This window comes from Blennius ocellaris, assembly GCF_963422515.1.
Source record: "Blennius ocellaris genome assembly, chromosome: 14".
NCBI lineage: Eukaryota > Metazoa > Chordata > Actinopteri > Blenniiformes > Blenniidae > Blennius > Blennius ocellaris.
Genome location: NC_137663.1, coordinates 25,033,094 through 25,048,714, shown reverse-complemented (window position 1 = coordinate 25,048,714; position 15,621 = coordinate 25,033,094). Strand labels below are relative to the sequence as shown.

The 15,621-nt window shown below is 46.8% G+C and overlaps 1 protein-coding gene across 1 annotated transcript; it reads left to right on the top strand.

Moving 5' to 3' along the window:
- Nucleotides 1–2,155: 2,155 nt before the first annotated feature.
- LOC308139590 (PR domain zinc finger protein 15-like) lies at nucleotides 2,156–15,413 on the top strand (the record flags this gene model as incomplete). Its single annotated transcript, XM_080509052.1, is given in 25 exon segments — nucleotides 2,156–2,171; nucleotides 2,174–2,253; nucleotides 2,815–2,854; nucleotides 2,962–3,055; nucleotides 3,818–3,971; nucleotides 4,075–4,227; nucleotides 4,314–4,422; nucleotides 5,561–5,620; nucleotides 5,706–5,813; nucleotides 5,844–5,963; nucleotides 6,070–6,285; nucleotides 7,033–7,127; nucleotides 7,227–7,314; nucleotides 8,225–8,392; nucleotides 9,224–9,318; nucleotides 9,389–9,520; nucleotides 10,010–10,150; nucleotides 10,232–10,395; nucleotides 10,495–10,574; nucleotides 11,091–11,423; nucleotides 11,498–11,581; nucleotides 12,355–12,530; nucleotides 12,611–12,691; nucleotides 13,447–13,668; nucleotides 14,496–15,413. Coding segments are annotated over 25 exon segments (3,558 nt in total). The 3' UTR covers nucleotides 15,045–15,413.
- Nucleotides 15,414–15,621: the final 208 nt, after the last annotated feature.

Below are 15,621 nucleotides of genomic sequence, written 5' to 3'. Positions count from 1 at the left end.
CTAATGTTATGAAATCACACCAGTGATACCAAATTATATTATCGTATGCGTGTGTGTGTGTGTGTGTGTGTGTGTGTGTGTGTGGAAGAGCTGCAGAGCTATCAAAAGAAGTCAGCCTTGCGTCACACAAAGATTAAATAAAAATAAAAAAAAGGGCATTTTCTGCTTCCTGCAGTGTTTGAATCTATATGCAACTTTCTCCTTTGTCTTCCTGAAAGATATCAGAACTAGTTTTAATCCAGGGATTCATGGGACTGCGCTCCCCTTCCCACACGTGAACACCTTCAGGAGCAGCCGCTTCCTTTTCTTTTCTTGTTTTTTTTTCCTTTTCAAACCAGCTGACGATTGTATTTTTCTGTGAGCAGCTTGTGTTTTTTTTTTTCCAGGACGTCTTGTTTAAGTTATTCCAGCAGCGGAACGAGCCGACAGGTTGCCTTACGAGTTTACTTTCTGAGAGGAGGTTTTCTGGACTGGATCTTCACCGTGTCGCCGCCTATGCACATATCCCGAGTGTTTACACCACCAGACTACCTGAGCGTTACAAACACTCCTCTGCAGATGCAGTGTGAATGAGGAGGAGGTGTTCCTCTATTTAAACCGGGGTGTTTTGATCCATGATCATCCAAAATAACAAAAACAATAAGTGGAATGGACTCGATCAGGTGGATAAAATTATGTTTTCAGTTGTGGAGCACGAGCCACCTGCAGCCTGCCACCCAGTAGGGCTGTAAGTGATTAATGAACTGCTTCCTGATGTGTTTTTTTTTTTTTTTTTTTCAATGGCATCTGCTCTGTACACAGAAAGTGTGGGTTCCCTACCGGGACTGTAACTAACATTCATTTTCAGCAATAAATACTGAATACCTGAGTCTGTGGTGCTACTTTATGCATAAATAATGTGGTGGAAGGATTTCTGTCGACGGTTCCAGCTTCTCCAGAAGAAATGCTCTGATTATAAATCATACACACCCTTCAGTTCTGACTCCAGCTGAATTGTTTTCATTTTATTTATTTTTTTGTATCTTGATGCTGCTTTAAAACGTGCTGGTTTCTTTATTGAGGACTTTTACAGACTGAAAAGCTCAGCAGATTTTGCACTTTGGCTGCTGACTTAAGTATTTTGAAAAAGTTTCCTCTTATACATACTCAAATCTTGAAAGTTTAGAAATATGGAATTTTAAACTATTTAAATCAAATTCGATGAGGTTTTCCAGTGTATTCTTATTCTTAGATACATATTTAAAATTTTTATTTACATCTTTATTCAGATAACTGACATTTAGGTGATATTTATGTAGAAAATGTGCCTCCTGTTTTTCTGTTTTGTCGTTTGATCTGAATTAAAATGTTCAACAGGCACTGAATATGTTCTGGAGGTGAGAATATAATAGATTTTCGAGGTTCGTATTGTTTGATTATTTGCCGGTTGAGTGTGTTTCAGTGTGTATTGTGTTATTTGTCTCATGTTGTGATTGAGTGTGTTTTTTTATGTTAATTATCTCATCGTGGTCAAATTGAGTTTTTAATGTTTTTGAGTATTGTGTTAATTCTCTGTGTCTGGTTGATTGTTTTTTTGTGTGAATTCTTTGAATTAATTGTCTTATGAGTCACTGGTTGAGTCTGTTTTGTATTTTTTGTTTGTGTGTTGTCTCATCAGTATCTGGTTGAATGTGTTTGTGTTAATTGTTAAGATATATTTTGTGTGTTAATTATCTCATTGTGGACTGGTTGACTATTATTATTGTATGTTAATTGTCTCATCAGTATCTGACTTTTGTTGGTTGTTTGCTTGATTGTGTTAAGTGAATTTTGTGCATTAGTTATCTGTTTTGTGTGTTTGTGTTAAATGTGTCAGTCTGGTTGAGTGTGTTTAGTATATATATATATTTCTTTTTTTATTATTATTTATTGCATTTGTGTGTGTGTGTGTGTGTCATCTCATCAGCGTCTGAGTGGGTTTTTTTCCGCAATTGTCTGTTAGTTGCAGGCTGAGTGTGTTTTTTTGGTGTAAATTGTCACTATTTTGCTAGTTGAGAGTATTTAAGTGTGTATTTTTGGTGTAAATTGTCTCATCAGTGGCCAGTCGGACGTGTTTTCGTGTGTTTTCGCGTGCTATCCGTTCGGTCAGTGAGCATCCGCGCCTACATTTCCCAGAATGCACCGGGCGCGCCTCCTTCCGGTCCTGCGCCGTTTCTGGAGCGGATTGGATCCCGGAGTCAGGACTGGATAAATGACGGGTCTCTTGCAGAAAAGGTAACGCGTTTCCCCGCTAAACCTCCGCCTCTCCGGCCCGGACGGAGCGGCGGCGCGGCAGCGGAGCTGCAGCCGGACTGTCCGGCGCGCTCCGGGCGTCTTCCCGCCGCCTCGGCCGCGCGCCGCCGGCCGCCGACAGGCATCGACTCCGGTCTCGGGGTTTGCGTCTCCGGTCCATCCGCCATGCCGACTGTTCTTTGTTACAGTGGCGGAGACGAGCCGCTCAGATCGGAGTTAAAACCCGGCGACGGTTTGGGAGCGACTCAAATCCCGGATCCAGCCTCTTCTAGCCGGACTGCTTGACGTTAATGTGAAGAACCGCGCGCGCATCCGCGCTGTTGTTTGTGTGGCTGCTGCTGCATTGGAACACACACACACACACACACACACACACACACACACACACACACACACACACACACACGTAATACACATTACCTTGTGTGTGTGTGCGTGTGTGTGTGAGTGAGTGTGTGTGTGCTCAGGAAGTTCAGTCACACGCACACACTCAGTGTGTGATGATGTTTGACACTGACACAAACTGTCCTTCTGTGTTTGTAGGTGGAAATAATGGCTGAACACACACCAGATGAGTTCATCTGTGAGTATGGATCTGTGTGTGTTTGTGTGTGTGTGTGTGTGTATATACACACACACACACTGTGCTGACCGTTGTGGTGTGTGTGTGTATGTGTATGTGTGTGACAGGGTGCGAGGACTGTGGTCAGTACCATGACACTGAGTGTCCGGAGCTCGGACCTCTGGTGACGGTCCAGGACTCCTTCGTCCTCAGCCGGGCTCGGTGAGTCTCTCCTCCACCCTTCATCCATCCATCCATCAGGCTCGGGTCAACGGGGATGACCTCCACACACACACACACACAGAAAGGCCTGGTTTCGTACCGACCACCATGCAGACCAGAGATCTTATTCATTCCTTTAAATAAAATTTACGTCAAAGATTCTAAAACGGGTGTCGGACAATCAATTTTCTCGAGGGGCAAAACTTTCAGTTTATATTATTTACGTATTTCCACACACTTCTTATGAGAATCGCTGTATAGTTACTCTGAACACCAGTAATACAAAAGATTTAAAAAAAACTTAACTTATTCTTCTTGATCATTTCTTATTCTGCCTATTTTCTGAGGGATATTCAGAAGCACCTTCCCTCCTCAAAGCTCTTTTACTTTTACTACAAATCATTTATTCACTCGTTTATTAATTGACACGTATAATAATGTAGTAACGTCGCCGCCCAGACCTATACTCCAGCCGGCCCGGGGGCTCCGGCGGCGGCGGCGAGGCAACACGAGATTAAAGTATGACTGATCCACTGTAGGGAACAACTCGTTCCCTCGGTTCTGCGGCGTTTGTATGGTAGTGTGTGTACGTACTACACAATAGTAGTACTGTAGTCGTCCTGTACTGGAGGTGTGTGTAGCCTCGACGTAGCGGTTGCTCACGGCGACGCGCACGGCGTTTAGATTCGGCTTCATGGCATTTTTATGGCGTCTCGGCGCCCGTATGAACAAAGTGTTGTGTTCGCTGCCGTCCTGCACCAGGTCGTCGCTCCCCAGCAGCCTGGAGATCCGGGCGGCGTCCGGCGGCGGCGAGGGGGTGTTCGTCCTGCGCCGGCTGGTCAAGAGGACGCGCTTCGGCCCGTTCGAGGCGAAGCGGGTCGACCACCTGGAGAAGGAAGGGGCGTTCCCTTTGAAGGTGGCACCGTGTCTCTCTCTCCCTCTCTCTCTCTCTCTCTCTCTCTCTCTCTCTCTCTCTCTCTCCCTCTCTCTTTAACCCCGCCTCCCGGTGTCCCGAGCAGATCTTCCAGAAGGACGGCGTGGTGGTGTGCTTCGACTCCAGCAGCGAGGAGGACTGCAACTGGATGATGCTGGTCCGGCCCGCCTCCGACCACCAGCACCAGAACCTGACGGCGTACCAGCAGGACGACGACGTGTACTTCAACACGTCGCAGGTACCGGCCTCCCACCTCCCACCTCCCACCTCCTGCCGCCGCCGCCTCTTTCTTTTTCTTCTGACCGGGTTTCTGCTCTGCCGCAGGACGTCCTGCCGGGCGCCGAGCTCCGGGTCTGGTACGGAGCGTTCTACGCCAAGAGGTTGGAGAAGCCGGTGCTGAGGCCGGCGCTCCAGCCTCCTCCGCCTCCACCAGGTGGGTTCGTCCACAATCCACTGCAGCTTGCAAGTCAGAAGTTGATGCACGAACAGCCGCGGCCAGCAGGGGGCAGCAGAGAGCAAGAGACGTGTTCTGTCCCTCTTGTGATGGAAACTTCGGACGGTTTCTCTCTCCGAGCCGCTGGACGTTGTTTGATACTTTCAGGAGGAATCTGTCGTTTCCTGTCATTCCTTCTGGTTAAAGTCATTTTAAACGTTTGTATCTTGAAAAAAAAACCAGACGGATTTTCTCTCCAGTACGTTGAGGAGGACGAGGAGAAGTTTAATTCATATTCTCCCACTGTTTTCTTCACTTTTTTAAAAACAATATTTTTATTAATTAATTTCAGGCAGGTTGCATTTAATGCATTTTGTGCAATTCCATATGTTTTAAAATGTTCATATACACAGACGCGCATCCCAAGCATATGTATATTAATTGATAAATAAATAAATACCTTATGAAAATATGGTTTAATTAGACCCACACATATTTATCAACATACAGTCATGCATACCTACACACACACACACACACATACATACATATCTCTTATAGCTGATTAGAATCTGTTTTCTTTATTTGCACAAAATAAGAATGTACCACAGAACTAAGAGATGAAAGAGGAAAGAAGCCCAACAGGCTTGTATGAGATCCTGCATGTCAATAAACATTATTTATAATGAAAGGAAGAAATAACAAAGGATGAATGAAGAAGCGAGCAGAGAAAACACTATATATATCGACTCAGAATAAAATTAAGACAGGAGATGATTTAATTTAGTTTCAGGCTTTGGGCCTATCAGATTTAAAATATTATGCCATTTATTTTTAAATATTATATAAGATTCAGTGTTATTGAATTTAATTTTTTTTAATCTGAAAAAGTTTACTGCAAATACCAGTGTTTTAGTGGTATTTCTGATAGGAGAAGCAGAGAGAGATATTAAACTGGCGTCGACTGTAAATAAGAAATTGACGGTTGAATCAGACATTTACATTTTGTGTATTTAAGTCTAATAAAAAATAACAAGAGGAGCTAAACTGAATTTATCATTGATAAAGCTTTCCCTTCAAAAAGCTGTTAAACCTTGATTTGTTCTTTTTAACGGTTTGTGGTTATCTGGTGAAGCAGAGGCGTCGGAGGGCGACGGCGGCGGCGTCCTCATGCACTCGCCGGCTGAAGACGCCACAGGTGAGCTCCACCTTCCTCCACCTTCCTCCGCTTGATGCGGCGCTCGCTCTTCTCTCTGACCGACTTTCTCTCCCGCCGGACGCAGACGCCATGCTGGGTCGACTCGGCGAGACGAAGACGGTGGCGGAGCTGCCGGTGGACTCGCTCCTCCCCCTGGAGGAAAGCCTGGCCGGCCCCGAGGACGAAGAGGAGGAGGAGGAGGAGGAGGAGGAGGAGGAGGAGGAGGAGGAGGAGGAGAAGCGGCAGCGCCGTCCACCGGAAGTCAGGCCCGCCCCCAAGCGGGGGCACAGCCGAGGGAGGAGGGCGAAGGGGCGGCGGCCCGGCGGCGGCGGCAGACACAGAGGTGAGAGAGTAAAAGCTTCAGGGCGAGTTTTTCACTCCAGGTGATGAAGAAGACACAGACAAACGGGAGCAATTTTAAATATAAAGTGCAATAATTGTGTGTGCAGACGTGAAGCCGTCGGAGGACAGCTCGGTGCCGGTGACCCCGGACGCCACAGCGGCTTCAACGGAGGGCGGCGGCGGTGGCCTGCTGGGCGCTCCGGACGGCGGCGCCGTCCTGAAGAGACACAAAGTCCGAGAGCACAAGAGGGTTTACCGCTGCTCCCTCTGCAGCAAGGTCTTCCAGAACAGCAGCAACCTCAACAGACACATCCGCTCCCACGGTACACACACACACACACACACACACACACACACACACACACACACACACACACGTAAAACCTTGAGTTTTATTACAACCTGTTATTGTTGGAATATTCGTGTGTGTGTGTGTGTGTGTCTGTCTCGCATGCATCTCAAGGTGTGTGCATCCATACAAGTCTATAAGTGTAATCCGTGTTAGAAATATATATATATATATATATTTGTTTTTTTTTGTTTTTTTCACAGCGTTAAAAATGTTTTTATTGCCTAACAAACTTGTTTATCGTGAAATTTCTTTGAAAATCAACAAAAATTTGGCTATCAAAGTATAACTCCATTTTTATAGCACTACTTTCACTTTTGATATGTAATAGTAGGTTTACTTACTTTAGTTAGAGTTCAAGTACAGATTTTATTTATATTATTATTATTGTAAATTATTATTACTACTACTATTATGGTAATTCTAAATATTGTTATTGTAATTATGCTCTTATTATTAATATAAATGTATATATATTGTTGATTTTTTTTAAATATATTTTAAATTATACTGCATTATATTGCTGCACACACCAGTTAAATATATGGTCACTGCTTGTCTTTACTCCTCGGCAGCAACGCCTCAAACTATCATATATAACTGCGTCTCCACACAATGTCTTGATTCCAACCACCCTTCTTTTGGTGTGTGTCGTCGCTCATTGCCCACCTAATTGCCCCTCGGGGGGGTAAATGATTAAATCCTCTGATTCCCCCGGCAGGTGATAAACTGTTCAAGTGCGACGAATGTGACAAGTTGTTCAGCCGCAAGGAGAGCCTGAAGCAGCACATCTCCTACAAGCACAGCAAGAACATGGTGAGTGGTTCCGGAGGGGGGTGGGGGAGTTGCTGCTGCCTTGCCGCTGCCTTGCCGCGGGACTTCGGTTCACACCTTGACCTCCTCGTCTCCCCGCAGCCCGACCTCGAGTACAAGTACAAGTGTAACACGTGTGAGAAATCCTTCCGCCTGGAAAATGCCTTAAAGTTCCACAACTGCCGCACAGGTGAGTGTCTCAGCTATAGTGTGTGTGTGTGTGTGTGTGTGTGAGTGTGTGTGTGTGTGTGTGTGTGTGTGTGTGTGTGTGTGTGTGTGTGTGTGTGTGTGTGTGTGTGTGTGTGTGTGTGTGTGTGTGTGTGTGTGTGTGTGTGTGTGTGTGTGTGTGTGTGTGTGTGTGTGTGTGTGTGTGCGCGACGAAGCCTTTTACTGCATAAAAGTTCTGCTTTAACGGGAAAAGTTTGTTACGGACACACTTATTTGCACAGCGTCGACACTAAAGCTCCGTTTACACGACGTTTTAAAGTGAAAATTCGTCTTTTTTGTGTGTTTTCGTTTCAAAAAAATTTCACATTTACACAGAAATGGCATAAATTATTAAAAAAAATACATTTCTAAAAATTTGCTTTACAAAGATCAATCTTTTCCTAAACTAAAATGAAAAACAAACCCAAAAAATGATGCGTTTTCTCTGTTTGGAAGAGATTCTGTGCTTTTCCTTGTAAAAAGGAGAAAAAAATACAGATTCCAGCAAATAAATTCTGTCAATTTACTCTATTTTTAGAGGATTTCTTTTTTTACTGGATTGTTTTATTTTTTTTTATTTTTACTTATTCTATTTTTTATGCTCTTTTTGCTCTTGTTTAGATATTTACATATGTTTACATATTTTAATTCTTTAATTTTATAATTTCCGCACCTTTTTACCTTGAGCTGTTGTAAGTTTGTGTTTCCCCCTGGGGAGGAATAAAGCTCTATTCTATTCTATTCTATAAAAAAAAAAGAAAACTATAGTTTAGATTCACCGACGTCTGTCAAAATGCTTCTTTTACTGACCTCTCAAACGTGTGTGTGTGTGTGTGTGTGTGTGTGTGTGTGTGTGTGTGTGTGTGTGTGACCGCCCTCCCTCCTCCCCGCAGACGACAAGACGTTCCAGTGCGACATCTGCTCGCGCTTCTTCTCCACCAACAGCAACTTGTCGAAGCACAAGAAGAAGCACGGCGAGAAGCTTTACTCCTGTGAGATCTGCAACAAGATGTTCTACCGCAAGGACGTCATGCAGGAGCACCACCGCAGGCACGGCCTGGGTGAGAGGCACACACACACACACACACACACCGACAAACACACGACACACAGACACAAACACAGACACACACACACACACAAACACAGAGACACGACACACACACGACAAACACAGACACACACCGACAAACACACAGACACACACACACAGACACACTAACAAACACACGACACACAGACACACCGACACACATACATACGACACACACAAACACAGACACACCGACACACACACACACAAACACAGACACACACACAACGACACACCGACACACACACAAAGACACACACACACACAGACACACGACACACACACACAGACACACACACATGACACACACACGACACACACACACCGACACAGACACACCGACACACACTCGCACACAGACACACCCACACACACACACACACCGACACAGACACACGACACACACACACACCGACACAGACACACACCGACGCACACTCGCACACAAACACACGACACACACACACACCGACACAGACACACCGACACACACTCGCACACAAACACACCCACACACACACACACACGGACACAGACACACGACACACACACACACTGACACACGGACGCGCACACACACACACGGACACACACACACCGACACACACACACACACACGGACACACACACACAAATGTTTGAGCGCGCCGATTTTAAAAGTGTTTCGTCAGAGCGGCGCCGTCGTTTGGACGGTGTCTCGCCGGGGACTCGTCGCCGTGGCGACAGAGGCGTGCCGTAAAAAGGCGGCACTAGAGAGGTCGAGGGATGTTGACGTGAAACGGCGTGATGTTGTGTTCAGGAACGAAGCACCTGAAGAAGGAGGAGCTGGAGGCCAACGGGGAGGAAGGAACCAAGTACAGGAAGGAGCCGTCGCCGTGTCCCATCTGTGGCAAGGTGAGGTCAGGAGGCGGCGACACGTCGACGTCTGACCGGCCGGTCAATTATTCCGCGTGTGTGTGTGCAGGTGTTCTCCTGCAGGAGCAACATGAACAAACACCTGCTGACTCACGGCGATAAGAAATACACCTGCGAGATCTGCGGCCGCAAGTTCTTCCGCGTGGACGTTCTGCGGGATCACATCCATGTTCACTTCAAGGTGACACACACACACACACACACACACACACACACACACACACACACACACACACACACACACACACACACACTGTCTCACACGCACGAGACACTTAAAATCGCTTAAAATTGATCAAATGGTCAGAAAAATCGCATTGTTTTTGCTCCTCGTCATTACAACCTTGTCAGATCAGTTAGAATGACTTCATTTCAACACATTTAAGGCAAAAATAATCATAAAAAGAGTTAATTCAATACCAGTTATTCGTCGAATTAATGAAAATAAGAAATGATTTGCGGTGAAAGTCAGTTTTCTTCTCCTGGTGTATTAGAAAATCGTTGTATAACGGTTGTCTGCTTCTCGTATTGTATTCTATAATATGTTATAGAATATAGGATAGCAATTCGTCGCGTTGCCGTGGAAACGAGGCCTCTCTTTTATTAAAGAGAGCGCCCCTGAAGTCCCGTCTCTGGACGTTCCAGTGATTGTGTGGTTGTGGCGCTGCAGGACATCGCCCTGATGGACGAGCAGGAGCGCGAGGACTTCATCAAGAAGATCGGGATCTCGCCGGACGACAGCGACGACACCGACGACGACGAGGACGACGACGACCCCGAGCGCCACAGGTACAACTGCAAGAAGTGCCAGGTAAACCCGCCGCCGCCGCCTGCCCGAGATCTGCCGCCGGTCCCCCGCGGTCCCTCACCCGGCCGTCCTCTCGTCTCCCAGCTGTCCTTCGCCAAGGGGAAGGACTACCTGGGTCACATCATGGAGCAGCACAAGGAGCGGGGCTACGGCTGCGGCATCTGCAACCGCCGCTTCGCGCTGAAGGCCACGTACAACGCCCACCTGGTCATCCACCGGGAGCAGCTGCCCGACCCGGCGGTGCAGAAGTACGAGTCTTTAACCCTTCGGGGGGGGGGGGGGTGATTGGAAAAGACGTTCTTCTGATGTTGGACGGCGACGAGAAACACATCTGGTTTCCTCTGCAGGTACATTCATCCCTGTGAGATCTGTGGACGCATCTTCAACAGCATCGGGAACCTGGAGCGGCACAAGATCATCCACACCGGTGAGGTCAGAGGTCAACGGCGAGGCGGCGGCGTTCAGTGAAAGAAGCATTTTGACAGACGTCGGTGAATCAAAACTATAGATGGTTTTCTTTTTTCTTTTTTTATTTGCTGGAATCTGTATTTTTTTTCTCCTTTTTACAAGGGAAAGTACAGAATCGCTTCCAAACAGTGAAAACGCATCGTTTTTTTGGTTTGTTTTTCATTTTAGTTTGGGAAAAGTTTGATCTTTACAAAGCACATTTTTTGAAAAAAATTTTTTAGGGCATTTCTGTGTAAATGTGACAATTTTTTTAAACGAAAACACACAAAAAAGACGAATTTTGACTTTAAGACGTCGTGTAAACGAAGCTTTAGTGTCGACGCTGTGGAAATAAGAGTGTCCATAACAAAACGACATAAAAAAACCTAACTTTTCCCGTTAAAGCAGAACATTTATGGCTTCGTTTTGCGGTCCGGGGGTGTAAAGCGGCGTGAAGAGTCTCCCCGGCGCGTGAACACGTTCTGCTTCCGTTCAGGCGTGAAGAGCCACGGCTGCGACAAGTGCGGCAAGTCGTTCGCCAGGAAGGACATGCTGAAGGAGCACCTCAGGGTTCACGACGACAACCGGGACTACCTGTGTGCCGAGTGCGGGAAAGGTCGGGGCCCGCCGTGTGTGTGTGTGTCTACGTGTGTGTGTGTGAAAAATTCACACACCCCCCTCCGTGTCTCCGGCTCAGGCATGAAGACCAAACACGCCCTGCGCCACCACATGAAGCTGCACAAGGGCATCAAGGAGTACGAGTGTACTGAGTGCAACCGCAAGTTCGCCCAGAAGGTCAACATGTTGAAGCACTACAAGAGGCACATAGGTGAGGCGCCGCACGTGTGTGTGTGTGTGTGAGCGGAGTGTGTGTGTTGACGCTGGTGTGTTGGACGCGTGCAGGGATAAAGGACTTCATGTGCGAGCTGTGTGGGAAGACGTTCAGCGAGAGAACGACGCTGGAGACGCACAAACTCATCCACACAGGCGAGTTTCCCGTTTCCACTCTGCTCCTTCAGTCTGCTCAGTCGTTTTTGTTTTTTTGTTTTTTTGGGGGGTGAAAGAAATTAAATTGTAAAGTGTGACACAAGTTGAATGAGTAGGGCTCCCTCTAGTGGTGAGTGGAGGTACATTTTTCTATTTGTAAATAGTTTGTAGTTATAAAATAAGGAATATATTAATCGTGAAATTCATATTTGGGGGGGGGGGATATGTATTTTTTGTTTACTGCAGGGATGTTGTTGCTGTAAAAGTTCAAAGAAAACATAGATATATTTTTTTTAACCCTTAGATGCACACGGGTTGTTCTTCTTCAACACCTCTAAAATGAAAAGTTGTAATATATTCAGGTATTGATGATACAAAAAAATGCAATTTCCTTAAAATTAATGAAAAAATAAATACAAATGCAAATGGCCTCATGTCACAAACATGTTTTATGAGGAATACCTAGAATATGAAAATATTACAACTCTTTGTTTTAAAGATTTTGAAGATAACCCAGTATATTTGCAAAAACGCATTGATTTGAATTGGGGTCATTTGTGGCCAGTTAGCATAAAAAATGTCCCTAGAAGTGACAGCCAGAGTGTTTTGGAGGTCGAATTTTCATTTCACTAAGACTTTAAATCAAAAGGTTATTTTGGTTCTACTCCCGCCCGCTCAAGATCAAATTCCGCCGTGTGCCCCCCCCCCCCCCCCCCCCGGAACGCAAAACGTCTGTGTCAAATTACGTCTGTTGTTTCTCACCCCGCCTGCAGTGGGGAAGACGTGGACGTGCACCACGTGCGACAAGAAGTACCTGACGGAGTACATGCTGCAGAAACACGTGCACCTGACCCACGAGAAGGTGGAGGCGCAGTCCTGCCACCTGTGCGGCACCAAGGTGTCGACCCGCGCCTCCATGAACCGACACCTGCGGCGCAAACACCCCGAGGTGAGTTGGCGTTGGCGTTGGCGGCGGCGGCGGTCGCTTGGACTCCCTCACTCGGCTGCTGTTCTCCTCCCTGCCTGCAGGTGGTGGCGGTGAGAATCAACGACTTCGACGACCTCCAGGAGAACTCGACGATCGACGACTCGTCCATCAGCATCGTGCAGGTCGGTCCGAAGTTTTGACTCTTGACGCGACACACGGAAAATTAAAATAGAGCTACACGCCCTAGAAGTAGGGACGCAATCTGGTCCGACACGTCACAGAGGACTCGTACTACTGACACATCCGTGAAGCAACCCGGCGAATATTTCATGACATCGTCCGTCGGCGGCAGGATACACAGGTACTAAGTACACGCGTACTAAGCTGGAAAAAAAAATTAAATACTAGAGCTACACTCGGTAGAGCGCAGACCTGTCGGGTAGCAGCAGACTGAGCGGGGACCGTCTCCATGGCAACAGACGCTTTTTTTTCTCTGTTTTTTTGGGGGCTTCGTTCGGAAGCGGATCGCCGTCAACGTCCTGAAATCTAGTCGGACGATGACGAATCGTCCCGGAAGATTCCATGCAACACCTTTTTTGCGAAAAGTTTGTCAAATACGCACACGCGTACAAACCAATAAAAAAAAAAAAGAGTATTGAGATCTTGTTGTATTCAAATGCATCAATGTTATGATTGTTTTACATTCGTGATGTACAGCAACAAATATAATTTTCTTATGTATGTATATATGCATTGTGATACTCTGAAAATATTTTTTTTTTTTTTAAAACACACTGACGAAATAAAAAATACATTAAAAGAAAACTGCAACCACAGAATTTTACAATAAAGAAATAGTTGTTTTTTGGGTTTTTTTTAAACCGAATTGACTTCTTTGCTCTAAATGTGTCACGTTTCTCTGTTTTCCACCCCGCAGCCCTCCCTCACCCTGGAGAAAGACGGCCTGGCCCAGGACCGGCCCCCCCGGCCGTCCCGACACCCCAAGAGGAAGCAGCGAGTCCCGGCCGAGCCGGAGCTCTCCGAGTCCGACGAGTACGGCGACTTCAGCGAGCCGCGGCACGACGCCATGGCGGAGTACAACACGGTGATCATCGGGGAGGAGACGGAGACCAGCTCGGCCGTGCAGAGCATCCAGCAGGTAGAGCCGGGGGGGTGGAATTGGGGGGGGGGTCACTGGAATCACCAGGAAGTGCACTGCGAAGAAAAGAAATGCGATATTCAACGTAGCAAGACGACAAACGTGGAAAAAAAACAACCTTGAAACGATGAAAGTCCAAGTCAGTTTTTAGCTTTACTGTGATTTACATGATGAGCTAGGTGTTGCAGCTCTATATCTATTTTTAATCAACCAGTTTGGGTTTATTTTTTCTACACATGAGATTTAAACTCATAAATTCAAGCAATTTTAAAGTTTAATTGAGAAAATTAAGGCTTCGGTTTAAGCAAAAATAATTTTCCAATATTATAAGATATGGTATTTTTGATTTCCATGGTTTATAATCTTGAAAAAATAAAACTAAAGACATGTGGGTGTAAGAAGTTACACTGTATTCTCTGAATTATGAGATACAGTGAAAGTTTCCATTTTTAGATCAATTTGTATTAATTAAAGTAGCAAAAAAAAAAAAAAACGTTTTTTTTTTCTCTTTTTTCTAAATTGATAATGAAGCTGTTTTTATATTTTTAATTAATTTTCGAGCTTTAGGGCTTAATTTGTATTCACTGTGTCACGAATATGCGAAATGTTTTTCATGCATTGTGACTAAAACATTCACACCGTAAATTCCTGTAATAGATTTTTCTTGTTATTTTCTCATTTTTGCCTGCAAAAAAATGTGTTATTAGTTGTTATTGATAATATTATATTACATTTTATTTGCATTTTCAAAACCCTCAGACACTTTCTATGAGTTTTCATCACAAACACCTGAAGTGTGACGAGGTTTATTCCGTGTTACGTTGCAGGTGGTGGTACTGGCCGACCCGTCGGCGCCCGCCGCCCCCTCCCCCGGCGGCTCGGTGGGCCTCGCCAACATCACGGTGACGCCGATCACCAGCGCCGCCCCGGCGCAGTTCACCAGCCTGCAGCCGGTGGCGGTGGGCCACCTGACGGCCGGCGACCGGCCGCTCACGCTGGACAACTCCATCCTCACCGTCACCTTCGACGCCGTCAGCGGCTCCGCCATGCTCCACAACCGGCCCGCCGAGCTGGTGCCGGAGACGGTGGGGCCCGGCGGCGGCGGGGGAGGGGGGGTGGCGGTGGCGCCGCCCACGTCCGTCGCCCACTTCATCAACCTCACCACGCTGGTCAACCCCGTCGGCCACCAGCTGGACGCGTCCACGCTGGCCTGGAGGCCCGTGGCGGGGCCGGAGGGCGGCGCGGTGGCGCCGGGGGTGGAGGGCGCCCAGGGGGAGGGGCCGGACGCCCACGGCCAGGCGGGGAGGCCCCCCCAGGGCCAGCCGGCGTCGCAGCAGCAGCAGAGCGGCTCCACGCAGCAGATGTTCAGCTACTGAGGAGGAGGAGGAGGAGGAGGAGGAGGAGGAAGAGGCAGAGGCGCTGGTCGCCTCGCTCGCCGTCACGTCGCAGGACAGACGTCATCAGACCACGTTCACCCTGATGCCTCCGGCCTCCTGATGAAATTTAAAATCCTTTTTATTTCCAACTCGACACAAGTCGCTGTCACGACTGGAGGGACAAACAAAAAAAGAAACACGAGGGATCGGGACGCGGAACCAAAAGCACGCCGCCGCCGCCATCGGGAACCAAAGCAACACGTTTCATATCCAGATGCCTTACAGCCCGTCAAGACGCCCGCATGTCGCCATCCGACCCGCCGCTCCAGCGGCTCACTCATCAGATCTTATTTTGTAATGTTGTAATTGTGGAAGCTCTTTCTTTTGTACCGTTATTTTTAAACAAAATGACTCTTTAAAAAAAAAAAAAAAAAAACTGGTTTCCTTGTTTGTTTGTTGACTCTGCGTGTAAATAGTTTGATTTTAAGTGATTTTTTTTTACAAAATTTGGGTCCGTCCAGAAAGACATTGGGGGCAGACGGGAGGGAATCACAACACGTCGTTAGTCTGCCGAGCC